The 27,267-nt window shown below is 43.2% G+C and overlaps 1 protein-coding gene across 2 annotated transcripts in view; it reads right to left on the bottom strand.

Moving 5' to 3' along the window:
* LOC137328376 (uncharacterized) overlaps nucleotides 1-27,267 on the bottom strand; it is a 127,066-nt gene that overhangs the window by 48,774 nt on the left and 51,025 nt on the right. For both annotated transcript variants that reach the window (XM_067994332.1, XM_067994333.1), the window contains exons 14-21: nucleotides 24,795-24,971; nucleotides 19,250-19,381; nucleotides 15,575-15,631; nucleotides 15,099-15,281; nucleotides 11,161-11,212; nucleotides 8,476-8,618; nucleotides 6,266-6,508; nucleotides 438-870 (exon numbers count right to left, since the gene is read on the bottom strand). In XM_067994332.1, coding sequence (XP_067850433.1) covers nucleotides 438-870; nucleotides 6,266-6,508; nucleotides 8,476-8,618; nucleotides 11,161-11,212; nucleotides 15,099-15,281; nucleotides 15,575-15,631; nucleotides 19,250-19,381; nucleotides 24,795-24,971 — 1,420 coding nt within the window. The remainder of the gene's footprint in view (nucleotides 1-437; nucleotides 871-6,265; nucleotides 6,509-8,475; nucleotides 8,619-11,160; nucleotides 11,213-15,098; nucleotides 15,282-15,574; nucleotides 15,632-19,249; nucleotides 19,382-24,794; nucleotides 24,972-27,267) is intronic.

Here is a 27,267-nt window from a genome sequence, read left to right as displayed (position 1 = left end):
TAGGTGCAAATAGTTTTAGTTGTTACAGTCACTACATAGTTCTAAATTCAGATTTGTGGCTAGTGGAAGTGCATTAATTCAATTCTTACTGTAACACTTGGTAATTAGGCCCAAAGCTTTCCTTAGAAACTAGACTAATATCCCCCTTGCAGCAGACAATACTCCAAACAGTATCAACTCTCCAACTGGAATGTCTGGGTTAACAGATGGTCAAGTAATAAGCTGAAGACTTTGGTGGATGAACATTGCTCGGGTTGCCACAGGGTAACGTCCATCCAGGATAGGACACAACAGCTTTTAAGAGTTAAAGTCACTTGCAACAACCTCTTAACTTATCAAACTATTTATCAAAAATCACATTTATTCAGGAAGAAGGAGTTTATTAAAAAAAATTGGAAGTAATAAATATTTTATACAGATTGTAATTGATTCTTTACCTTGTATGATCTTTGATACTCTCTCTCCCTGTAAATCAGCTACTGCCGTATGTTTGATGCCGTGCCCTTTAAGATTTGATGCCAATATATCTGACAGATTGCTTCTTGCTGTCATTGCTAGAAGTGTGCCACTTGTACTTTCTCCAGAGCTCAATATGCTTTTTAGGTCATCTGCATCATTGCATGCCTGGCCGTATGGGATCTCACTGCGGTCCTCTGGGCTACAGTGAAATTGCTCAGCAGATTTAGATGGATGGTGTTGCTCCTGTTCCTCTCCTGTTATTTGCCCATGAGCCTCAGTGTCTGAGTGTTCCAATTCATTGTGTAGTCTTGATACAAAAGGCTGTGATGCATCTTCATGACTTGGACAAGGAGTAGACAGTGAACTGTGACCTGCTTCTGAGTTGGACTCAGATGTCACAGAAGGAGCCACCTATAGAGATAAAATGAATGAAATATCAGTCTTAAATCCTGCATTAAATCATCTACCAAGGAAGTTTCTAAAGATCCCAGCAACAAGTCATTAGGTATTGGCATGGCAACGTTGTGGGCGCTAAATTGGGCTGTCTAGTGCCCGTTATTTCGGCGATTCACGGCCTCCTGGAGATCCAAGATGGCATCTTGGGTGCACAAGCACGTTTCTAGGGTGACATGCGCCGGACGCCATCTTGGTAAAGGGTTTAGTGCATGCACAAATAACGAGCGCCGGCATCATGTGAAGTAAGGAGAAAATGCGTTTGATCAGTGTGCAACGCTGATTTAAAGTGATAGTCACCATTTTGGCACTTAATGCTCCACCCAACGCATTGTCTTTACCGCGACCATCTAAACATGTCTTAGAGTGTGTGGAGGATCCCTCACCAGCGCTATTTAAAGGGACCATGCAGGATTTACAGTTTAGTTACTGGATTATTGTTTCTGGCTGCTAATACATTTGTAACTGTTTTTGGAGGTCTCCTATACTTGAATATTAGGACGAGGGATCATAGCCTAACGTTTAAAGCCAGGACCTGCAGGAGTGAAGTGAGGAAACGATTCTTCACGCAAAGGGTGGGTGAAGTTTGGAACGCTCTTCTGCAAACTGCAATTAATGTTAACTCAATTGTGAATTTTAAATCTGAGATTAAAAGATTTCCGTCAACCAAGGGTATTAAGGGATATGGGGCTAAGGCGGGTATATGATGTTAGGTCACAGATCAACTATGATCTCGTTGAATGGCGGAATAGGCTCGAGGTGCTAAATGCCACTGCCACTTGCTGCGTCCTGTTATGTGCCACCTTCTCCTGCAAGAAAGTGGGACGTGTGTCTGGATGATGTGCCTGTCATGGTTGAATAGCTGCCAGCGTGTGTGGCCTATGAGTTGTGGGTGGGCGGCTTGTGACAGTGGTAATGTGTAAGGGTGAGAGGAAGCATCTGATTGGAAGAGTTGAGTACTGATTGAAAGAGTTTGTTGGTATATTGGTTATGTGGGTGTAGTGCGTGGAGCAGTGGATGTGGCTAGTGGTGCAGTTGGTAGGAGAAGCTACTTGACAGTTGACCTCAATCACCTTGACCACTTGTGTCAAAGCACTGAACTTCTTCCTGCACTGCATCCATGTTCATGGTGCTATGCACCTGGCATTGATTGCGTCCCCTGCTGCCTTCCACTGCCTCTTGGGCGTATGTCTGGAGAGCCTCTCCCCACCCCCCCCCTGCCCCCACCGCAGATATAGGATTTCCCTCCTTCGGTCCACCTGTTGCACCAAGGCCTCGAGTGCGTCAGCAGAGAACCTTGGTACACGCACTCTTGCAGGCCTGGTACAAACTCAGATCGGCAGATTGGTGAGGTCTGACGTGCATTTTGGAGGACATGGGATTTAGTGGTGCGCAACCTTTATTCAATGTTTTAAAATAACTCAACAATTTGTAAACATGGGGACAGGACGTTAATCTGTATTTTACATTTGCAATGTCTGATCTCCGTTCAGACTCCATGAAGACAGCAGATTGTTATTTTTAGCAAATTACAGGTACCGGCTGCCTTTAAGAGATTTTGGCTGGCTGCCAGAGAGACAGTCTGCCTTTAAGAGATTTGGGCTCCCCCTGCTGGTGGAAAGTTCAAATGTCCTTGAATCCTCGTGTCAACGCGGGTTTTTAACGGTTGGCTGAGGAGAATGCTGAGGCTGGACAAATGTCTCGTCTTGCCTGCAACGGAAGCACCGTACGCGGGTACCCATGTCCGGTTTCATGCATTATCCAATTTAACCCCCATAGTATCCTGAGATGCGGGTTAATGGTGATTCGTATTGACATTCATTATAACAATTAACAATGTTTATTGTACCTCAGGAAACATTGTCAGAAAGCAATGGGAGTAGTCTTTATCTCTCTCTAAGCAGCATATTGGCCGAAGCCTAATCTTAGTAGTCACATTAAGTTCTTCAGCCCCTTTGCTGTGTATGATTGGTCAGCCTCCAGCAAGGGACTTTATTCATCCAATGCAGGTATTGTCTCATCTTTACCTTTGACACCTTGAACAACTCCAATCTCCTCCTCTTCACCGACAATTGTCTCTTCTAACCTCCCTGCACCTCAAGTACTAAATGCGAATAGCCTGTGGCGTTTGTTGTGTCCAAAATCAAGGCCATCTCTACATTCGTATCTGCTGCCTCTGACTCCTCCTCTCCCCAACCTCAATGACATCCAGCCACACCCCTCGTCTCCTCCTAACCAACCTTCTTCTCTTTTCCTCACTCCTTCCTCAGTTTCTTCTCCCCAGCCCTCATCAAATTCATCATATCCATGAAACGTACAAATTGAGCCAGCTTCTGTCCTCCCATCTCCCCTTCCTCAACCCCATGTTCACCGATATCATCAACCTGTCTTGATCCTCTGTTTTTCACTTCAAAATTAGCTGCCACCCCATTAACCACCTCCCCCCCAAAAAATTATTTCTTTGCTGCCCTATTTCTAAGATTTTCTTTCTCTCTAAAGTTCTGAAACGAGTTGCTGCCTCACATATACGCTCTCACCACTCCTCATTTATGACTTTTCATCCTCCCTACAATACCAAGACTGCTGTGGTCAAAGTTACAAACAACATGTGGTGTGATTGTCACTGTGGCTTTCTGACTCTGCTCATTTCCCTTGACCTCTCTACTGCTTGTGACACAGTCGATCACTCTAGCCTCCTCCAAAGATCATGGCGTAATTTGAACTTGAGGACAATGTTCTTCTAATTAACCCACTGGGATACAGGAAGCCATTGCACCTCGACAAGGATAAGGATGATGGGGAAGGGAGAAGACACGAGTTGCAATGTTCTGGATAAATTGTAGTTTATGGAGGCAGGGAAACCAGCAATGAGAGACTTTGAGAAGTCAAGTGCTGATGTGATAAAATCATGGACTAGGGCTTGTGTCCACTTTTGTCCTCTATGTAAGGAACGCTTCTTAAATGCAAGTTGTTGTCATCTTTCACACATCATTTTATTTAATTCCATCCACATGTTACACACTTATAATTACTGCTGTGATAACTAATGACATTGTTATTCGTGCCATTCTGTGCTTTGGTTAAAGAAAACATTTAAAAAAGTTAACAATACCTAAGAGTTATAACAATAAACAACAACTTACATTTATATAGCACCTTTAACGCAGTAAAACATTCCAAGCGCTTCACAAGATCGTAATCAGACAAAAAAAAATTGACACCAAGCCAAAGAAGGCAACATTAGGACAGGTGACCAAAAGATTGGTCAAAGAGGTAGATTTTAAGGAATGTCTTAAAGGAGAGAGAGGCGGAGAGGTTTAGGGAGGGAATACCAGGGCTTAGGGCCTAGACAGTTGAAGGCACAGCCGCCAATGATGGGACCAAGGAAGTCGGGGGATGCACAAGAAGTCAGAGTTGGAGGAACACTGATTTCTCGGAGGGTTGTAGGGCTGGAGGAGGTTACAGAGATAGGGAGGGGCGAGGCCATGGAAGGATTTGAACATAAGGATGAGAATTTTAAAATCGAGGCAGTCGCGGACCGGGAGCCAATGTTGATCAGCGAGCACAGGGTGATCGGTGAACGGGACTTGGAGCTAGGTAGTATATGGGCAGCAGAGTTTTAGATGAGCTCAATATTATGGAAGGTGGAAGATGGGAGGCCGGCCAGGAGAGCATTGGAATAGTCAAGTCTAGAGGTAACAAAAGCATGGAGAAGACAGCGACCAGGGAGGGAGATGGAATCGGTAGCTAGCAATCTGAGTTTGTAGTGTCAGCTGAAGACAAAGGCTTCGATCTTTTCAATGTTTAATTGGTGACACAAAGTATTCATTTAATAAGTCTGCCATTTCCTTATTGTCCATTATAATCTTACCTGCATCTGTCCTTAATGGGCCCACATTCCCCCTTATCACTCTCTTTCTCTTGATATATTTACAAAAACTTTTACTGTTAGCTTTGTTATCCCTTGCAAGCTTTTTTTCATATTCCCTTTCTGCACCTCTTATTACCTTCTTTCTATCTCTTTGTGTTTTCTAGCTCTTCCCAGTACGCTGGATTTACATTTTTCCTTGCATTTGTGTAAGCCTTTTCTTTTAGCTTGATACTGTCTCTTACCTAATTTGTTGATCATGGTTGCTTAACTGTGGAGCTTTCGCCTTTTAGGGGTATGTATCGGTTTTGTATTGTGCAAAATACTTCTTTGCCTGTAGGCTTACCCTATAACAGTTCAGCCCAGTTTACTGTGTTCAATTGCTTTCTCATCCCTTTGAAGATTGCCTTACTTAAATTTAAAACCTTGCTTTGGGACTCTCCCTTCCCTTTCTCAAACCTAATTTCAAATTCAATCACCTTATGGTTACGTTTCACAAGATGTTCCCTTATTGTCAGATTGCTAACTAATTCTGGGTTGTCACTCATCACTAAATCTAGCACGGCCTGTTCCCTTGTCAGTTCTAAAACAAAGTATTTTCTTCCAAAGATTACTTCAATACAAAAGTGGGACATATATTTTTGAGCCTGGCATAAACAGAAAAACTGCTTGGATGATGAATGTCTTTGTGTCTTCACCAGCAACAGCATAAGAGAGCTGTTCTTGACAATAATGTTTTTGATGGTGGCACCTTTTCTAATCACCTGTAATTCTCTGTTGTCTTCGGTCGCCGTTGAAGGGAGGGAGGATGTGGATGGAGTATCCAACAATTTCTCCATTGAGCTGAGCCAGAACTCAAGCCCTGTGGGTCGGGGGTGGGGGGGTGCTGGAGGGAAGTCCAGAAACCTTAAGGCCAACTGCAGCATCCCAAATGCTGCTCCAGTGGAGTCAGCTAATTCAGCACTGACCAGGAATCAAAGCTGGGACTGTCTGGTCCATATGGCTTAATATCAGATCAGCTGGTGCCTATGCTCACTCGGTCACTGGTACAGCTACTAATATATTTTTATTAAATTATAATTAGGTAAATGAAGTCACAAAATAATTCAAATATCATCAAATGGGTAAAAAGATAGAAATCTGGCCTCAACCAAGTGGTTCAGTATTAACCTCCAATTGATCTCCATGTGCCCAGGTTAGGCAGGCTTGGTAAAGCAGTGGTTCTGCAGGTTGATGCTCCTATGCATGTTGGCACAGAGTGGTAGGATGCAGATTAGCAATTTTCCTGTCTGACATGGGCACAGTCTTGGTCATCCCCTAAAGTAGAGGCAGTAAACAGAGCCCAGGAACTTCCCCAGAGGGAAAGGGGGAAAATCAAAGTTTGAATCACCCACCGCTCAACTCAAATCACATCCTCGTCCATTTTCAATCTCTAAGTGCGATTCAGCATTTTAGCAAAAATGATTTCATTTGACATTTGCTGACCTGGTAATTGTTGCCGTGCGTGTGCTGAAGCTGTTGGTACAATGTTATAATCCTCTCTGGGCTGCTCAGCCTGGGACTTGGAGTAGGCGTGCTCTGAGTGCTGTGCTTATAATGGATGCCGTCTGCCTCCTCCACAAATCTGGCTGGAACCAATCCCACCTCCCCGTTCAATTCAGCATGGTACATTCCATGGCTGTCTGGGTCCCCGGTGACCCTCACTACATCTCCAACAGAAAGAGTCAGCTAAAGGGGAAAAAATGTCAAAATGTTATGGCATGTCTCATAATAAAGGGGTCAATGTTCCATTAATTAAAGTATATTCAGTCTTTCAATGTCAGTCTGAGGTTACATTTCATTAAGACACCAAAGCTGTATGTATATGGTGGCACCCGTTATTTCCCTTTGTAGGAACAGAGCCCCGTAAAATTGACTGAAGAGTTGCCTTCGAGATTCAGAAGAGCTTCATAATACCCTCTAAACGCTCTGAGGATTCCCATGAAAATATCGGTGTGTCTATTGACACCACTATGTCAGCCAATGAATTGGAGTGATGATGTGGAGATGCCGGTGATGGACTGGGGTGGACAAATGTAAGGAATCTTACAACACCAGGTTATAGTCCAACAGTTTTATTTGAAAATCACAAGCTTTCGGAGCTTACCTCCTTAGTCAGGTGACCTCACTCACCTGACGAAGGAGGTAAGCTCCGAAAGCTTGTGATTTTCAATGAATTGGAGGCCATCCATACAATATGGAGTTCAGCCATTGAATGGAATACTGAGAAGTGAATAGTTAATACAAGCTTTGAAACATCGAATACAGGATTTTAAGCAATTAAGTGGTAAAGTTATTATCCCTATCCCAGGTCCAGAGGAGAAGCAATGAAGGGGGTAATTTTGACTTTGGGAGAGAGGGTAAAACGGGTGATATCAGATCAGCCGCTCGTTACACATCTCTCCCGATTTTCATTTCCACTGACTTCAATGGAAATGAAAATTAGGAGGTATTTCAAGGGCAGCTGATCCGATATCATCCGTTTTACACTTTCACCCAAAGTTAAAATTACCCCCAGTGACCCCTCATATTTGTGTGGGTTCCTGTGTATGCATAACCTACATTCTCGCCCTTATTCAGGACCTTGTGGGCAGGAACACCAGGTTTCCTTTTTCTACCCCATCAATCCTTATAGCTTATCTGAGCCATGCCGCTAAATCATGCATAATTTTGCATTGTAGACCTCCGTCAAATGGCAATTAGCTCAAGACTCTCCAAGTTTCACTTAAGACCCTTTATAATTATCAGGAAAGGGCCTTTCATCCCATTAGTATCTGGGCTGGTTTTAACTCCAATTCCCAGAAGTGAAAGGACAGCTTCTACTGCACTGTGCTTCCTGATCCCAAGCGTAGAAATAGTTTGATACCATTAGAAGATAGTCATGTGATAAGACGACCATCTTTGGTTTACATATATTACTGCAAGTGTTCAGATTTGATGAATGATAAATCTTATTGACCTCTCTATCCAGTATTAATCACACAACCACCTCATTTCATTATTGATGAACTTGAGAAGATTGATAACCAATACTGTTTAAGTGTAGTTGTTGTATACAGTATAATTTTATTGCATTTGGGTTTTTACAATCATAGTTACATCATTTACATAACCCTGTCTTGGCAAATAATATAAATTCCTCAATAGTGCGGGAGAAAGTGAATCGTCACAGTAAAATAAAGAAAATAGACCAGAAGTGACACGCCTAACTTGTATACTGGTATCAATTGTTATCCTTTATTTCTGGACACCTAAACATCTGGTCCCAAGTGGTTATTAAAAAGGAGATGGAGGTAAAGTTCTAACAGGAGTTGCTGTACAAAGATCCTTTTCCGGTCCCTTAATTTGCCGACATTCAAAATCACCCTGTCACACGTATGGTGACTTTTACAGTTTTCAGCCTATTCATTGGGGTACTTTTTTTTTTGAAAATAAGTATTTTCCCTCAGAGGGAGGAAGGAAACTAGACACTTATTTTTTTTACACACTCCATCTCACAGGGACCAACCGTAAAATACCATCATGATGCTGGCAGAAGAAAAATGTTCGCTTCCCAGCTGAAGAAAGATGGCATGAAGCCAAAAGGCCTCGAGGAGATGGAGAAATGGTAAAAATCGAGAGTGGAGAAATCCAATCCGAAAATGGAAACTACTCACCACTGGCAGCACTGTGTGGGGCATGTTCGGATAAGGGCAATAATCAGCAATGGCCACACATGACCTGGAGGTTAAAGGTGTATTGGAATCCATAAAACCTCCCCTTCCACGAGGCAAAGAGCTCAGGAAACAAGTGCTCAAATCTAAAATCAAAATATAATTAAAAACACTTAAGAACAAATGCAAGGATTTTGTTATTTTTAAAATTTTCTACCACGGTCTTAAATTTTTGGTGTGGAGATGCCGGTGATGGACTGGGGTTGACAATTGTAAACAATTTTACAACACCAAGTTATAGTCCAGCAATTTTATTTTAAATTCACAAGCTTTCGGAGGCTTCCTCCTTCCTCAGGTAAATGAGGAAGGAGGAAGCCTCCTTCCTCATTTACCTGAGGAAGGAGGAAGCCTCCGAAAGCTTGTGAATTTACCTGAGGAAGGAGGAAGCCTCCGAAAGCTTGTGAATTTAAAATAAAATTGCTGGACTATAACTTGGTGTTGTAAAATTGTTTACAATTAAATTTTTGGAACGAAGAAGGAAAATTTATTTTGTCTATTTTTACTTGTTATTGAGTGCCCGTCCTTTCACTTTTAAAGACAAGAAAATTCTTGCATGAAACATAAACCATATTGTTGTCTTCCAGTACGTAGTGGGAAACATGGAGGAGAGACCTCGAGGTGGTCTTTGGTGCCTCCTGGTGGCCAGCTACAGCGAGCATTGGTGGCAACCTGAGAGCAGGTCATCAGACCATCTCATCCGCAGGCATCAGGACAGGTGTAGAAATAGAAAAGGACATTAAACGATCCAAGAGGGAAAATCTTACTGAAGCACTTGCACAAAAATAAAATATTAAAAAAGGTCTGTGTTCTGTTTTAAAATCAGTGTAATGACATACGCACGTTAATTTTTTTTTGCGATGATCCACATAGTCAGCTGTTTATAACATGGAACCTGTCACTCAACATCCACATACATGTGCTTTCTAGCAGGTCAAACCAAACAAACAGCTGCCTGAATGCATTAATCCTATCCGGAATTGGTATAGGTGTAAAACAAATGTTATAAATCATTCGGTGCTCTTGAATATTAGAACACATATACGTACACAAAGGAGTGAAATTATGCTACATTTCACACATGTGGATCAATAATTTTTACCAAATCTGTCACTGAATACTTTTGTTCAACTTCCTTTTCTCTTACATTTTAACCTTCCTTGCTTGTACTTACTTAAGTGCCAGAATATAACAATGCAGTCTGATGTATATATAAGTTCCTATCTTAGTGGATACCCAAACAGTGCAAATTAGGAAAAAGTAACATTCAAGCAACTCGATTTCCAGGATTAAAGAATGATAGAAATAAGCAGCATATATTATTCAATGCAATGTGTTTTGCCTTCCAACTTTCTCCCTTTGCCCCACGACTCCTGAAGATGGTGGCTCATGTCAGGGTACAATTCCAAGGGCAGCGGCTGACCTTTACTACATCGTCCCAGGGGTTGTTCCTCTTGTGTGAGCCTAGAAACTGAGTGTTGATGGGATATTCAACTTCTCATGACATGGAAGCTGAGCCCAAACCTGTCACTCAATGTCCACATATGTGTACTTTCTAGCAGAGGTCACTGGATAGTGATCGGAATCATGAACCATGACTGATTTTTTTTCCATCTCTGACAAGGGGACAAGAGGTAAAAAAAAATCCTCAGCAGAAAATTTAAATAAATGCAGCTCCCGAAACACAATCTCAGCTAATTCTGCACAAATTGTGGTTTGTATCTGAGACCTTCCTGCCCTGTATGGCTCAGTATCACACTAAGTAGTGCATTTACCCACCATTTTGGGAGCATCTTTTATTAAACCAATGATATTTATTTCTAATGGCAAGACATTTTAGGCTACTTCTTTAGATGGTGTGGAAAAGAAAGTAAGGTTTTGAAAATTGGAGTAACTATTTCAGTAATATATATTTTCACTGGTTTTGTAGATGGGTGAAATCGAAAAATCAGCACTGGTACTGTAGGCGATATTCTTGTGAGGTGAAGCAATAAATATACAAAGATTACTCTAGTTGGCTTTAGACTGTTCAGAATATATTCTGCATTATATTTCAATTACACAAACAAATGTGGTATCATTCACCATATCTCACAGTGCACAGATGCACTGAAAAGAGATTCTAAAGGTTGAGGAGAGCCACCAGTAACACAGCATGTCAGTGTGGTAACATGCTCGTCATGGAATGGTAGGGCTTACTGCGTCTGCGGCCACGACTCTCCATCTTCAAGAAACTGGTCTGGGCATGGCCATCAGGTGAAAGCATTGATTAGAGAGATATGTTGCTTCACTGATAAAGGGAAAAAATTGGGGTCATTACAAAGCTGCAGTGGTCTCACACACCTAGTGGGTGACTCAAGGCTGTGGAGGCCAGGCAGCAGGTCACCTGTCCTTCTGGTTGAGAAATGGAACATGGCATGTCGGGACTTAAGGAGATGGAATAGTAATTAAAATGGGAGGGGGAAGGAGAATATCAATAAATAACTGTCAATCTGAAGGATGACTTAAGGTGTGTTCAAATTGCAATGCCTTTCTCTGAAGTTATAGGTTCATGTCTAAGCTACTGTCATTCAATTAGCTACAACAGATCAGATGATCTTTGTCTAATGTCAGTAACATCCCTTTACTGACCTTGCGCTTGTTTGGGAGTTCCAGCTGGGATTGCATTAACGTTCACGTTCCCCTAAAACAAAGGACCACAATTGAGTTAAGGAAGATTAGAATTTGTATCGCCATTTTCTACAAGTCTTGTGATCCATCTTTTAATTCAGTTTCTGTTTCTTTTTCTAACATAACCAAAATTGAGAGGATGCAACTATCAGGAAAGATTGATATCTTTCCTCCCCTCCATTCCCCTGGTTCTGTACTTGCTTAAAAACCGTTAACTCTTTAACATCTTCCAGTTCTGACAAAAGGTCTTTGACCTGAAACGTTAACTCTGTTTCTTTCTCCACAGATGCTGCCTCACTTGCTGAGCTTCTCCAGCATTTTCTGTTTTTATTTCAGATTTCCAGCATCTGCAGTATTTTGCTTTTGATTGAGCAGGATGGGGTTCTTTTCTATGGAAATGAGAAACCTAAGGGGTGACCTGATAGAGGCCTTTAAAATTATGAAGGCGTTTGATAGGGTGGTTGTGGAGAAAGTTTCCACTTGTGGGTGAGTCCAGAACAAGAGGGCATAAACGTAAAATAGCCAATAATAGATTAAAGAAGAATTTAGGAGGAATTTCTTAATACAGAGAGCAGAATGTGGAACTCGCTGCTACATGAAGTAGCTGAAGAAGACAGCATTGATACATTTAATGGGAGGCTTGGTGCATACATGAGGGAGAAGGGAATAGAGGATCTTGCGGGCAGGATGGGAAGAGGTAATTAGAGTGGAGGAGGCTCGTGTTGAGTATAAACACCAGCATAGACCAGTTGGGCCGAATGGCCTGTTTCTGTGCTGTAAATTCTACGAGAGAGAGAGAGAGAGAGCAGTGAAAGCCTGGAATGGGGGAAGGTGGGTAGAGGGAGCCAGGCCTGGGGCAGGAAGAGCAGAGGGAGTCAGAACAAGGGAGAGAGCAGTGAAAGCCAGGACTCGAGGGAGGGAGAGCAAAGGAATGAAGACTGGGAGAGAGAGAGCAGAGGGAGACAGAACTGCGGAAGATAGAGTAGAGGGAAACAGAACTGGGAGAGATAGAGCAGAGGGAGACAGAACTGGGGGAGATAGAGCAGAGGGAGACAGAACTGGGGGCGATAGAGCAAAGGGAGACAGAACTGGGGGCGATAGAGCAAAGGGAGACAGAACTGGGGAAGAGAGGTCAGAGGGAGACAGGACTGGGGGAGAGAGGTCAGAGGGAGACAGGACTGGGGGAGAGAGAGCAGAGGGAGACAGGACTGGGGGAGAGAGAGCAGAGGGAGACAGGACTGGGGGAGAGCAGAGGGAGACAGGACTGGGGGAGAGAGGTCAGAGGGAGACAGGACTGGGGGAGAGAAGTCAGAGGGAGACAGGACTGGGGGAGAGAGGTCAGAGGGAGACAGAACTGGGGGAGGGAGAGCAGAGGGAGACAGGACTGGGGGAGAGAGGTCAGAGGGAGACAGGACTGGGGGAGAGAGGTCAGAGGGAGACAGGACTGGGGGAGGGAGAGCAGAGGGAGACAGGACTGGGGGAGGGAGAGCAGAGGGAGTCAGGACTGGGGGAGGGAGAGCAGAGGGAGATAGGACTGGGGGAGGGAGAGCAGAGGGAGATAGGACTGGGGGAGGGAGAGCAGAGGGAGTCAGGACTGGGGGAGGGAGAGCAGAAGGAGATAGGACTGGGGGAGGGAGAGCAGAGGGAGTCAGGACTGGAGGAGGGAGAGCAGAGGGAGATAGGACTGGGGGAAGGGAGAGCAGAGGGAGTCAGGACTGGGGGAGGGAGAGCAGAGGGAGTCAGGACTGGGAGGGAGAGCAGAGGGAGACAGGACTGGGGGAAGGAAAGACTGAATCTTCTTCTATTTGGGAAGTGTATTTGTTCAACCTCTCCAGAGACAGACAATATTAACTAGGTGAGGTGATGCAGAGCTTGGTTCGAATCATTAAGCTGCTTTATTGCACAGTAAGGTGAATGTACAAAGTAATAGTTATGATCAGATGTGACACAGCTTCTCTTTATGTAATGATCTAAAAATAATGACCATGCAACATTGTGTCAGCACTCTCGCCTCTGAGTCAGAAGGTTGTGGGTTCAAGTCTCACTCCAGAGACTGGAGCATATAATCCAGGCTGACATTGCAATGCAGTACTGAGGCGCCATCTTTTGGATGAGACATAAAACTAAGGCCCCGTTTGCCCTCTCAGGTAAAAGATCCCATGGCACTATTTTGAAAAAGAGCAGGGGAGAGCTAGGGTTGTCCTGGTCAATATTTATCCCAACCAACACTGAAAAGAACAGATTATCTTGCCATTATCTCATTGCTGTATGTGAGGCCTTGTTGTCTGCAAACTGGCTGCTGCATTTTCTACATTAAAACAGTGACTACACTTCAAAAAAAGTACTTAGTTGGCTGCAAAGCGCTTTGGGGCATCCTGAGGTTGTGAAAGGCTGGATATAAATGCAAGTTCTTTCTTTATATCACTTTGGTGGGTCACCTTACTTAAACAGAATAACCCTTCTGCATTCTGTCCTATAATCCCAATGCAGAACCCCCTCTCTACACAGCCTATTGTTGCCTGACTACCTGTGCAGCACCCTGTTTCCAAAAGCCAGATTGCTCAGTTTGATTACTGGTTCCTTTCTTTACCCAATGGCTCTCTTCTCAATTGTATCAATGATACCTTTCATTGATTCTGAGGATTCATTTCCTCTGATTAAAATCGAATTCACAATTTTTGGCAAGAGAAAATTTTAATTTACAGAAGTTCAAAAAGTCCTGTGCAGCGAATGGGTACGAGTGGTTAAGTAATGCTTTCAATACTGAGCAATAGTCTGATTCTGGTACCACCCATGGTAAATGTAGCTTTTCCTGAAGATGTATCGAGTGGGGGGGTGTCATTCGTCCTATTTCTGGTTCACCTGATTGATTACAAATACGATTCTGATCCTAACTTAATGAGCATGGTAAAGAAATCTTCTTTTCAATTTATTTGCAGTGACTTTTTTGTTATAGTTTTGACAGATTGAACATGTTACATACATTTAGAAACTTTGCATATGATGAACTCTAATGCCGGTTTGCATGGTTCAGAATCCCTTCGTTTGGAAGCATCTCTGTTTGACTCCTGATGCTGTGCAATCTATCCCGTTTACATTGCAGCTTGGATCGCATGGCACCAGCAATCAAATTAAAAACAACTTCTCATCTAATCACGACTTTCCTCTAGGTCCATCAGACCTTCCCATGTCTGGGGAAGGTCCTTACAAGTCATCAATGTGAAAACTACTATTTCTGGCCTATATGGTTGGGCTAAATTTTAGACCCACCATCAGCCAGAATCAAAAGGTAACTAACGGGCTGTTGCTAGGGTTGCCAACCCTCCAGGATTGACATGGGATCTCGAGGAATGAAAGATTAATCTCCTGGACACCGTTGCGAGCAACCTGGGAAAAATCATTTCATTTCATTTATTAGTTATAAAAATATTGGAGATGCGAATAAAAGGCTGTTTAACTGGGCGGGGTGGTTGGAGGCGGGAAGTCATGTGACGAAACCTCCATGAGTATGTCCAACCAGAGTTGGCAACCCTAGCTGTCACGCATCAAGGTAAATGCAGCATCAGCCTTTTGTTACAGGCAAAAGCCCAATTAAAGCAAGTAGCTCACAGAATTCAAATAGCAATGCCAATATCACAAGACAGCAATGTCCCCCCAAATAATAAATAGACTTCAGCTTATTGGCAACTTCTGTTGTAATTCAGCAGTAAACTGTGTAATTAAATCACGCTAATCTATGGAGCTGTAACATTAAAAGACACAGGTGCAGACTAACTGCTGCACAAAGAATTCAGAATGTACTCTGTGCTAATGAATCTCCCTTTATATTACTTACTACCACTCATCTGTTAACAACAAATTGAAGATGATCAGAACGTTCTTTAGACCCAGCCTCATACCTGTTGGATGTGTGAAGATAGAAAGCTGCGTGTGTACTCCAGGATTGCAGTGTCGTTCAACATATCCTCAGCCTCTTCGATCAATCCTGCATTAGTAAAGCCATGCTGGCAGAGCTCCCTCACCAATTGTATAATCAGACTGTTCCTGACATGGCATTTCTGTATCAGGCAGGACAGTTTTGCCTACAAGTGAAAGCACAATAAACGAGAGGTATTAATTGCATTTAATGCCTTTTTTTTTCACCAGCCTGTTCCAACATATAGGGAGCATACAATGAATAAATAAAGAGTAATGGATAAACACTGTGTGGAACGGGGAAGGGGGCAACAAAAAATTGGGAGAAAATACACTGAAGAAAGGCACGGATAAATAAATAGGGAAGCAAATGTATTTTCACTATATTTGCCCTTGGCAAATCAATTAATGTGTTAAGACCCTGCAGATGCGTGAATTGTTTATTGATCCCAAAAGTTACCTTTAGTGGAGCTATCAGCAGTTCAGCTTCTGTTTTTTTCCTTTGCAGTTCCTCAAGCTGAAAAGAAACAAACACTGCTTTAAAGCGATGAATTTTGACTTAATTTGCATCATCTCTATAGTATTCCTGACGTATAGGGAAACATCTCAAATCACTTGACATTGAGGAGGAAAAATCATGTGGACACTGACCAGAATGAAACAAGAAAGAAGGGAAGAGATATTGATGTGAGGTGATTTTTGAAAGCAGAGAAGGAGGTGGCAAGGCAGCAGGATCGAGCCAAAGAATTCCAGAGGGAGGGGTATGTTGATTAAAAAAGCAATCACCAGTGGTACAGTCAATGGAGTAACCCCATGTCAGAGGATGCATATCAGATCATATAACCAGAGGAGATTAATAAAATAGTGTTTCTCTATAGGGATTTGAAAATGGGGACAAGGATCTTGAAGTCAGTTCACGGGGAGCCAGGAGAGCTTGAAAAGGACAGTGAAGATAGAAGCATCAAACTGTGCCATTGAGGACACCGAAAGCAGCATTCTGAATGGGTTGTAATTTTTGAAGAGTGGAGGTGGCAGGCTGGCTAGGACAGGTTTTGAAGAATTAAGTCTTAAGGTAATAAAGACATGGATCAGGGTGTCTTAAATATTGAGGAGAGGTTGAGACAGAGACAAGCAATGTTGCAAAAGTGGAAGAAAGTCTTGGTAACAACAAAACACTTCAATTAATATAGCCGGATTTTGCTGTGAGCAGCGAACGAACGGCACCAATCATTCAAATCATTCATTAGATTTGCACTTGCCCATAGACTTTCTATGAGCTTTTGCACAGAAAGTTCCTGGAAATTAGAGATCCAAAAAGCACAGCGCCCTTCACAGGGCATCTGGGACCTGTGTGAACAGGGCAAGCGGCTGTATATCTCCTTAACCAACCAGACTGAAGTCAATAACAATGACGAGTCAGAACCAGAAAGTGTACATTCGAATAGTGAATTCAATGTCAAACCAGGTACAGAAAGCAAAATAAAGAGAGGGTAAGTACGATTGAAATAAGAGAAAGAGAAAAAAGAGACAGAAAGAAAAAGTAAAAAAAAAATATTTTTTTTTTTAACATCCAACAATAATTAAATGCTGAAGGACTGAGAACCCACATTTGTAAAAGTTAATTTTCAGTGCCAGAGAGGTTGTTTGGCAGTAATTAAGACTTACTACACCATTAAAATGGTACTTAGACTTGAAATAACTTGACTTGACTTTACTTTTGTTGGTGAGTTTAGTCCGTATCAGCGATGTCAGTACAGGAACTGCAGTCAGACAGCGAGATGCCATTTTCACACAGCTTTTGGAGGAGCAGGGCATCTCATAGAGCAACTTCCGGATTTCCACGTTTAACTGCACGTGTGTGGTCGCCCGAAGTTGATTTCCGATTTGCGCATAAATAACGGTGAGCGGCATTAGACTCACCATTATTTTTACAGCAAAATCAGGCCCAGCATATTTCATGTAAAAACCATGTCAAGGTGTATGGGAAGTGGACACCAAGCCTGGAAAGGAGAGATTAGAGGAGGTGAGCAAAAGCTTGGTCAGAGATAGGTTCTGAGGAGTGTTTTAAAGGTGGAGAGAGAGAGAGAGAGAGAGGGAGAGGGAGAGAGGAGAGGGTTAGGGATGGAATTCCAGAGCGTAAGACAGAGGCACCTGAAGACTCTACTGCCAATGATGGGGAAAATGAATGGAGAGATGTACAAGAGGTTGGAGTCAGAGGGGCAGTGTGTTCAAGGGAATATAAGGGTAGAGGAGGGTGCAGAGACAAGAGTGTGGTGAGGCCATGGAGGGATTTAACAACAAGGATTTTAAACTTTTGGCACTAGGGGATGGGAAGCTAATAAAGCTCGGGAGGACTAGGGTGATGGCAAATGGGACTTCGTACAGAGCAGGATATGTGCAGTAGAATTTTGGACAAGGTTTAGTTTATGGAGGGAAGAGGATGAGAGACCAGCAAGGAAACCATTGGAGTAATCAAGTCTGCAGGAGACGAAGGCATGTATAAGGGTTTCAGGAGCAGCTGGCCTGAGGTAGCGACGGAGACGGGTGGCGTTCCAAAGGTAGAAGTAAGCGTTTTTTGTGATGGAGAGGATGTGAGGGGCAAGTTTAACACCCAGGTAGTTGGTCAGTGGAGCGCTATGGGAGACCTGGTCCATTTAACGACCTGGTTTCAATAACATAGATGCAGTGAACTGGCTGCCCAAAACATGCACAGTGTAGCGCCAGTCCTTGGATCAATGGCACAGGTGGAGAGGTGTAGAACTGGGAGTCGCCAGCTCACCCCAAGTTTCCAGATCATATCTATTTTTATATGAATCATATTATCATTACAACATATCAGAAAGGTCACACAACATTAATAATACTTTACCTTTTATTAATACTTTACTATTAATTATTTATAGGTGTCAGCCTCGGCTCAGTGGTAGCACTCTCACCTCTGAGTCAGAAGGCTGTGGGTTCAAGTCCCACTCCAGATACTTGAGCACATAATCTAGGCTGACACTCCAATGCAGTACTGAGGGAGTGCTGCACTGCTGGAGGTGCCGTCTTTCGGATGAGACATTAAACCAAGGTCCCATCTAGCCTCTCAGGTGGACGTAAAAGATCCAATAGCATTATTTGAAGAAGAGCAGTGGGATTCTCCCTGATGTCCTGGCCAATATTTATCCCTCAACCAACATCAGTAAAACAGATGGTCATTGTCTCATTGCTGTTTGTGGGACCTTGTTGTGCACAAACTGGCTGCTGGGGTTCCCTACATTACAACATTAACTACACTTCAAAAGTACTTAATTGGCTGTAAAGCACTTTGGGACGTCCTGAGGTTGTAAAAGGCTCTATATAAATAAGTTCTTTCTATCTTTCTTTATTTTATTCTGTGCATGGCATACACTTGCCATGTGTCACTTTGGAGAGAATTAAACTTTCTTAATCACATTTGTTTTCAAAAGAACGTTATTGTACCTTCAGGAATCAATCATCACACCAGATATTAAATCCAGTGTCAGTGCTTGCTGTTGTTAATCCATGACAGCATTCTGTCAGGTGTCATGGAGCACAGGAACTGGGAGAGCGTAACAGATCAGAATATTAACTGGCGAGTGCGCTGACAAACCACCTTCTGCACCAGACCATTGGGAAGTTACGAAATCACTTCAGCATTCACAATGGTCATCAATCAGCATAATAATCTGTAGGGAAAATTTCTTCTCTTTGCTATCAGCGGCAAAATCACAATTGCCTGTTTCAAGAAGATGTTTTCAATTTTGCTACAGATAGAGGACAGTGCAAATCTTCCTTTGCTAATCAACTCCTTAATAACTTCACACTCGACTAGAATACAAAAGGTGAAATAAAATACAGCAGCCAATACAAATATTCACAAAACGCAGTGATAACGAACTGAGTCTAAAACGGTTGATTTGATGTATTTTGTAGACCACAATTACATAACAGTAAAGGGTAACATAATGCTACAAAATAACCTTTTATTTGTGAAAAGCCTTATATCTCCTGATTTTTTAAATATTTCAAATACATTATGTTTCCATATAATGTCGTTTTATTTTTGTGGCTTGAATACCTCAATCAAGCTTGAGGCCCTTTGATTGACAGCATTAATTATTTGACTTACTGCATCTGCCTCACTTTTCATCACATCATATCTTGCTCTGAGACTCTCCACATTTTTGTCGTGTTCTTCCAAAGCTCCAAGTTGATCTTTCATTCGGGAGTTCTCCGTTCTTAGATCAATCTCAACCTTAGACTATAAAATAATAGTGCATCAGTACACTCAGCATCAGATTTTCACTCAATTACTGCACAAGCTTAAACAAATTCTGTATGGAATAATAATTCTCCAAAAAACTCTCTCTCTGGTACGCAGTCATCAATAATGTCCAAATTGATGAAAACATGTGCAGATATTCTGTCTCACCAAGCCTCTTAACCCAGTAGAGGCAAAGGCCGAGATTTTAGGTCCCCTTGCCCAGAGAGAATGGTGCATGGGAGGGGTTAAACCCGCCGTGTTCCCAGCCACCGTGAATCAGGCCATTGACGAAGCTCCTGCTAAAGGTAGGTGGGAGTCTATTTAACATTCAAAAGTCGCAGCCCGATGGTGTCATCAGTGCCACAATGTAATATTAACTTCAAGCCAGTGGGGGGAGCCTTGGACCGTCTGCAGCCCAGCAGCTGAATCATTGCGGGAGGAGCCGACTGGCCAGAAGAGGTCAAGGTAAGTTGAAGAAATTTGTTTGTAGTTGAACTCCTTGTGGGCCAGGAGGAGCAGGACGACTGCCCCAGGCCTTGCTAGGAGTCCTTGGGCCTCTCTAGTTCTGGCCTCCCCTCCAATTGCGCTGGAATCCCCAACCCTCTGATCCCTGATCACCTCCAGAGCTGACTGCTAGAGGCCTTTGCACTTGCAATCATCTATTGAAATATAATCAAACTGTGATTTTAGATCCAACATAGATGAAAAAATGGCAAATATCACTCAAAGTGCTTCAGACCGTTATGTCGTATGTTACGGCATTGCGTACACTTGAAATCCTATTAAGATCAATCCAAGTTTTCAAAGATCGCTCAACCTGAGACAAAAATAATCTTAGCAAAAGTTATACTGTATAAACCACTCATAACAACATCTTACCATTAAATCCAACTGATAAAGATTTCTTAAGGGCTTCCCTCTATAATCATCAGCACTTTATTTTCCCCATGCACACAAACATTTGGCAATTCCCAAGATATAAGTAAAGATAAAGCCGGGAAGGTTTCAGAAGGCTATGAAAGTCGAGGTTTCCCTCCTGTGCTCAGTGGACCTGAGATAGAGCAGGAGTAGGGGCGATACAACTGGCCTGAGAACCCCTTGCATAGGAAGGGGGAAAAAGCAGTCACCACTCTTGATCCCTATTCAGTGAAAGCACATGTTTGTGGATGTCAGATGAGGGCAAGATTGGGCTAAGCTGTATTGCCTTCCATAGTGAATAGCCTGATGGCACTCATGGGCTAGGCTCACACATCAATAGGCATCCAGGCAAGGTACTGGAGGATGGCTGACATTCATGGATCTGTACCTCTGCACAAGTTAGCACCTTCAGCAATGGAGGGGGCAATGGGAAAAAATGGAAGGAAAGAAAAGAAGCAAAAGGCTATACCAATAGGCCACATAAACACTGAGTAAAGCCGGTGACAGAAGTTACCTGGATGGAGGGCTAATTGGATGGATGAGCCACCATCTTGGCAGCAGCTACATTTCCTTAAAATAAACTTTTTGTAGTATTTGGCTCAGTGCCAAAATGTGCAGCACTAGCAGCTGTAAGGGCTTTTTAATTCATCCTGTGAGATGAAGCCCTAGGAACAGGGTGATAATAGTGCAATACCATGGGCTGAATTTTGCTTTATTGGCAGATTTACCACTAGACATGCAATAGGCCTGTTAACCTATCTAGTTTCCCTGAGTGAATCTTCATTATACATTCATGGTGCGCCCTATAGACTGTCCACCTTTTGGGTGACGAGGACAGGTGGGGGGTGGGGTGGAAGAGGACCATCCAGTCATGCTGCTGCAGTAGCTGAAAGGGTTAATGCAGCCATTTTGTGTCTGTAACCAGATGACTCACTGCAATGTCTGGAGCAGGAGTTTCTTCGGTGGACTGAGCACACAATTTTAAAGGCTCTTGAGTTGAGGTGTAGCTATCTGTAATCCAACAAAGCAGGACCTAGCCTTTAGGCGTTAAAGGAAAGAGGTCCATGATCCAGCCCTATGGAAGGATTTGGCAGTGTAGCTTGGCAGTATTTCCCACTCCATCCCTACAAGTCCCGTTCACCCAACACCCCTGTACTTGCTGACCTACATTGGCTCCTGGTTCGGCAATGCCTCGAAATTAAAAGTCTCGTCCTTGTTTTCAAACCCCTCCTCCCTATTTCGGTAACCTGCTTCAGCCCTACAACACTCCGAAATCTCTGCGCTCCTCCAATTCTGGCCTCTTGCGCATCCCCAATTGTTACTGTTCCACCATTGCTGGCTGTGCCTTCAGCTGCCTACGCCCTTTGAATGGAATTCCCTCCCTAAACCTCTCCACCTCTCTATCCTTCTTTAAGGTACTCCTTAAAATCTCCTGAGGTGGCTCGTGTGAAATTTTGTTTGATAACACTCCTGTGAAGTGACTTGGAACGTTTTACTACGTTAAAGGCACTATATAATTGAAACTTATTGTTATTGTTGCTTTCTGAAAGCTGCCTTGCATTCTATACTCTCTCCACAGCTGAGAAGTGATTTAGCAAAAGTGGACAGGAAACAGCTACATGAAGGTAAATCAGTGTCAGAGCAGTGGGAGGCATTCAAGGAGGAAATAGTGAAGGTTCAGAGTAAATATGTTCCCACAAAGACAAAGGGTGGGACTCCCAAATCTAGAGCCCCCTGGACGTCAAGGAGCATTCAGGGTAGGATAAGGCAAAAAAGGGAAGCTTATTTCAGGTACCGAGAGGTCAATACTACAGAAAGCCTACAGGAGTATAGAAAGTGCAGGGGTGAAATTAAAAAGGAAATGGGGAAAGCAAAGAGAGGGCATGAAAAAATATTGGCAAGTAAAATCAAGGAAAGCCCAAAGATGTTTTATAAATACATAAAGAGCAAGAGGATAACTAAGGAAAGAGTAGGGGCTATTAGAGACTAAAGAGGTAACCTGTGTGTGGAGGCAGAAGATGTGGGTATGGTTCTTAATGAATACTTTGCGTCTTTCTTCACAAAAGAGGAGGGTGATATAGACATTGTGGTTAAGGAGGAGGAGTGTGAAATATTGGATGGGATAAACATAATGAGAGGAAGTATTAAGGGGTTTAGCATCTTTGAAAGTAGATAAGTCACAGGCCAGGCTAAAATGTATCCCAGGCTGTTAAGAGAAGCAAGGGAGGAAATAGCGGAGGCTCTGACCATCATTTTCCAATCCTCTCTGGCTACAGGTGCGGTGCCGGAGGACTGGAGGACTGCTAACGTTGTACCATTGTTTAAAAAGGGAGAAAGGGGTAGATCGAGTAATTACAGGCCAGTCAGCCGAATATCGGTGGTGGGCAAATTATTGGAAAAAATTCTGAGGGACGGCATTAATCGTCATTTAGAAAGGCAAGGATTAATCAGGGACAGTCTGCATGGACTTGTTAAGGGAAGGTCGTGTCTGATTAACTTGATTGAATTTTTTGTGGAGGTAACAAGGAGGGTCGATGAGGGTAGTGCATTTGATGTAGTCTACATGGATTTTAGCAAGGCTTTTGACAAGGTCCCACATGGCAGAATGGTCAAAAAAATAAAAACATATGGGATCCACGGAAAAGTTACAAGTTGGGTCCAGAATTAGCTCAGTGGCAGGAAGCAAAGGGTAATGGTTGATGGGTGATTTTGTGACTGGAAGGCTGTTTTCAGTGGGGTTCCACAGGGTTCAGTACTAGGTCCATTGACTTTTGTGGTATATATCAATGATTTAGACTTAAATGCAGAGGGCATGATTAAGAAGTTTGCAAATTATACAAAAGTTGGCCGTGTAGCTGAAAGTGAGGAGGAAAGCTGTAGACTGCAGGAAGATATCAAAGGACCGGTCAGATGGGCAGAAAAGTGGCAAATGGAATTCAATTCGGAGAAGTGTGAGATAATGCATTTGGGGAGGGCAAACAAGGCAAGGGAATATACAATAAATGGTGGGATCCTGAGAAGTGTAGGGGAACAGCGGGACCTTGGAGTGCATGTCCACAGATCCCTGAAGGTAGCAGGACAGGTAAATAAGGTGGTTAAGAAGGCATACGGGATACTTTCCTTTATCAGCCGAGGCATAGAATATAAGAGCAGGGAGGTTATGCTAGAACTGTATAAAACACTAGTTAGGCCACAGCTAGAGCACTGCGTACAGTTCTGGTCACTACATTACAGGAAAGATGTGATTGCGCTAGATAGGGTACAGAGGAGATGTACCGGGATGTTCCCAGGACTGGAGAATTTTAGATATGAGGAATGATTGGAAAGGCTGGGGTTGTTTTCTTTGGAACAGAGGAGGCTGAGGGGAGATCTAATTGAGGTGTATAAAATTATGAGGGGCCTAGATAGAGTGGATAGGAAGGACCTATTTCCCTTAGCAGAGAGGTCAAAAACTCCGGGACATAGATTTAAAGTAATTGGTAGAAGGATTAGAGGGGAGTTGAGGAGAAACTTTTTCACTCAGAGGATGGTTGGGGTCTGGAACTCACTGCCTGGAAGGGTGGTAGAGGCAGAAACCCTCATGTGCACTTGAAGTGCTGTAACCTACAGGGCTATGGACCAAGAGCTGGAAAGTAGGATTAGGCTGGATGGCTCTTTATCGGCCGGCACAGACACGATGGGCTGAATGGCCTCCTTCTGTACCGTAAGTTTCAATGATTCTATGATACATTCTTCTTAAAGAGGAAAAGGCCCACAACCAAAGACAAGGAAGTACCAACTCAATCCCCCAATGCTCCTGCTGCAAATCATCAGCCAGCCATCTCAGAACCTCTTACCACTGTAAGAGAACCAGGAGGCTAAGATTAAATGGACACAGGAATAGGCACCAGGGGAGAGCCATGGTGGGCTTAAACATTAAGAAAGTTATCGGATTGGTTGTCAGTGAAATGTTTCTGTCACTGATGGGACACGTGCAGAATGATTTGAAAGAAGGTGGAGGAATGTTTGTGTGGAGTAGCATAATGATCTCCAAAGGGGAGCCTTTGCAGTTGTGAAGGAGAGCGACATGTCAGACAGTTGACTGAGTTGGATTTGTTGCTAAAAGGGGATTGTAATGGCAGTGGCCTCTGGTCTTAGTCATCTAAAGATCTCCTTTTATGAGCTCTGCCTGCATGGCCCAAGTTATTGTTTCATGAGGGAAGTACTGCACGGGCTACTTTGTAGGGCGTCTTTCAGTAAATACACTTCACCCTTTAGAAGTCATAGAAATATGGCTTCATTCTACAAGTGTTCCATTGTGATTAGCTTAACACAGAGCTTCCTGAAAAAAAAATGAAATTGAAAGATATGGAATACACTTATGCACAAGAACTTAAATTTCACACTACCTACTCCTAAGTGTTACGCCTTCCTTTAAGAAAAGTCTGCAATTTAAGGTATCTCCTCCTACACCAGATCAGTGTCATAAATATGGATTGTAAACCTCAGTTACCTTTATATCAAACTGCGTTTGGAGGAGCCCCAATTTAATCTGTAACTCCTTCAGCCTCCTTTCCAATGTTGTCTGATCTTTAAGCTGAGAATTCAATGTCAGAACCTGTTGCTGTAGTGCCATGGCATCCATCGGACTGCAGTCTGCTGTTTGGCTTATGGCTTTCACTGGAACATTCTGTCAGATGACAGTACAACAATTAAAAGAAGTGTCTGGTATTCAATTTTTTTCCCGGTACTAAGCATTCACAATCATTCACTTTCTGTTTTGTTGTTGATTATCGGCATAAAACTTAGTCTCAGCATTCATCAGTTGTATATTTTATAGTTCAGGGTTTGAGGGTGGAATGTTGTCTTCTGGAGAAGGACAAATACAGTGACAAATTCAGCAATCTCCCATTGAAAATCCCAACTTGGAGACTGACTACAAAGCGGGATACTTTAAAGTTTATTTACATATGTATATATGTGTATATATGACTCATTGATGGAGCTCATTAGGTACATTCTTGTGTTCTATTAAAAGATCTAGCAGCTCCCTCTGCTGGAAAGGACAATAACTTTAATGTGGTCCAGGTAAAGATAGATAAATGCAACCATGTGTAAAAGCATTCTCAATAATGTGTAAATTGTTGCTAATTATTAGTCTTGCACTCTACAGACTCTTGTTTTACAGAACACTAGTGCATGCCATTTTATTTGTCTGGGTTGTATAATTGGATTTTAATACAGAAAGAAAATGTAGAGTATGGGATGACAGCTTGTACATTACTAACTAAAGACATCCCGAAATCAGAAAGAACAGAAAGTCAAACTATATTATTAATCAAAGCAGACTACTCCCCTATAATACATTAATATCTTACCATTAAAATCTACTATTAATGAACATATAGGGCTCAATTTTACAATGGTGGTGGGTTGGCAGCGGGGGGAGGGGGTGAAAGTCCGCGTGGGAAACCCGCATGAACCAAACTTACCGTTTCCGACGTGATCATACGTCGATTGATAGTTGTTAACGTCCTCTCCGAGTTTCGGGCCCGCTGCTAACCTGATTGACAGGCTGGCTGCCATCAGGAGCGGCAACGCGAGGGGGGGGTGAAAAAGAGAGAGAGCCAGACGTCATCCGGCGCTGGACTGGAAGACCAGGGTGGGGGGGAGGAGAGGAAGATCGGGGGGGGGAGAGGGGGAGATCGGGGGGACAACAGGGGAAGATCAGGGGGATGTGGGGAGGGTGAAGAGGGGGACATTGGGGGGACATCGGGAGGGTGAAATGGGGGATATCAGGGGGACATCGGGAGGGTGAACAGGGGGACATCGGAGCCGGAGACATTGGACATCAGAGCAGGTTTCAAAGGTAGGTTCATTAAGTGTTTTCACTTCGTTGCATGGTTTTACATTTAATTTATTTAGTTTCTTTTTCCCTGATCCGGCCCTTCGAATTAGAAGTGGTGGTCAAGCCGCCCAGGTAAGTTAAAAATCTTTCTAATCCCTTTATCTGTCACAGGTAAAGTGCCTCAAGTACCTCAATGAGGTACATTTGGCTCTTTAACTGCCATCCCACCGGGTTGCCCGCGCACACAGGTGGGTCCCTGGGAAACTCGGAAGTCGGCCGGTTGGAGCCGGCTTCCGAACCCGAACGGGATTTCCGCGATTTTTGGAGCCTCCCCACCCCCCAACACACCCGACAATTGCCTCCTAAAATCACCCTCACAGTGCCAGATAATATAATTCAATTTAACACAGTAACCATAAACAAATCGGGAACATTGTCTGTTGTCAGGGCATCATAAACTATTGCTGACAATGTTAAATGATGTGACAGTTTATCACAGGTGAACTGATGAAATAATGTACTGGATTGATGCGTCACCTTAATGCCTCTCGTGGTGGGGGGGCAAGCTTTTTGTACTCTTTTAATTTCTCTCACAGTGCTTTAGTGATCTTAGCTGACATTTCCTGATGAGTTGTAAGTGAAGGTTAAGGCACTTCCCAGAAGAAAAAGAGGAACATTTGGGAGGTGAAGGACAACAGTTGCTGTCATGCAAACATTTTGTGAGCCGCTATACAGTGTTACTGGCAAAGGCATGGAAACAGGAAAGCAGCCTTGTGTTCTAGAAACATGGGAACAGGAGTTGGCCATTCAGCCCCTCAAGCCTGTTCTGCCATTCAATTAAATCATGGCTGATCTATATCTTAACTCCATTTAACTGCTTTGGTTCCATATCCCTTAATATCTTTACCTAAGAAAAATCTATCAATTTCAGTTTTGAAATTTTCAATTGACCCCCAGCCTCAACAGCTTTTTGGGGGAGAAAGTTCCAGGTTTCCACTACCGTTTGTGCTTTCTGACACCACTCTTGAATGGCCTATCTCTAATTTTAAGGTTATGCTCCCTTGTTCTGGACTCTCAGTAAGAGAATGGTGCATGATGAAGGGAACCAAACGAGGCAAAATATGTTTTAATTAAATGG

This window comes from Heptranchias perlo, chromosome 1 (assembly GCF_035084215.1).
Source record: "Heptranchias perlo isolate sHepPer1 chromosome 1, sHepPer1.hap1, whole genome shotgun sequence".
NCBI classification, from domain to species: domain Eukaryota; kingdom Metazoa; phylum Chordata; class Chondrichthyes; order Hexanchiformes; family Hexanchidae; genus Heptranchias; species Heptranchias perlo.
The sequence above is the reverse complement of the archived record's forward strand: the minus strand, read 5'-3'. Positions and strand labels throughout refer to the sequence as shown.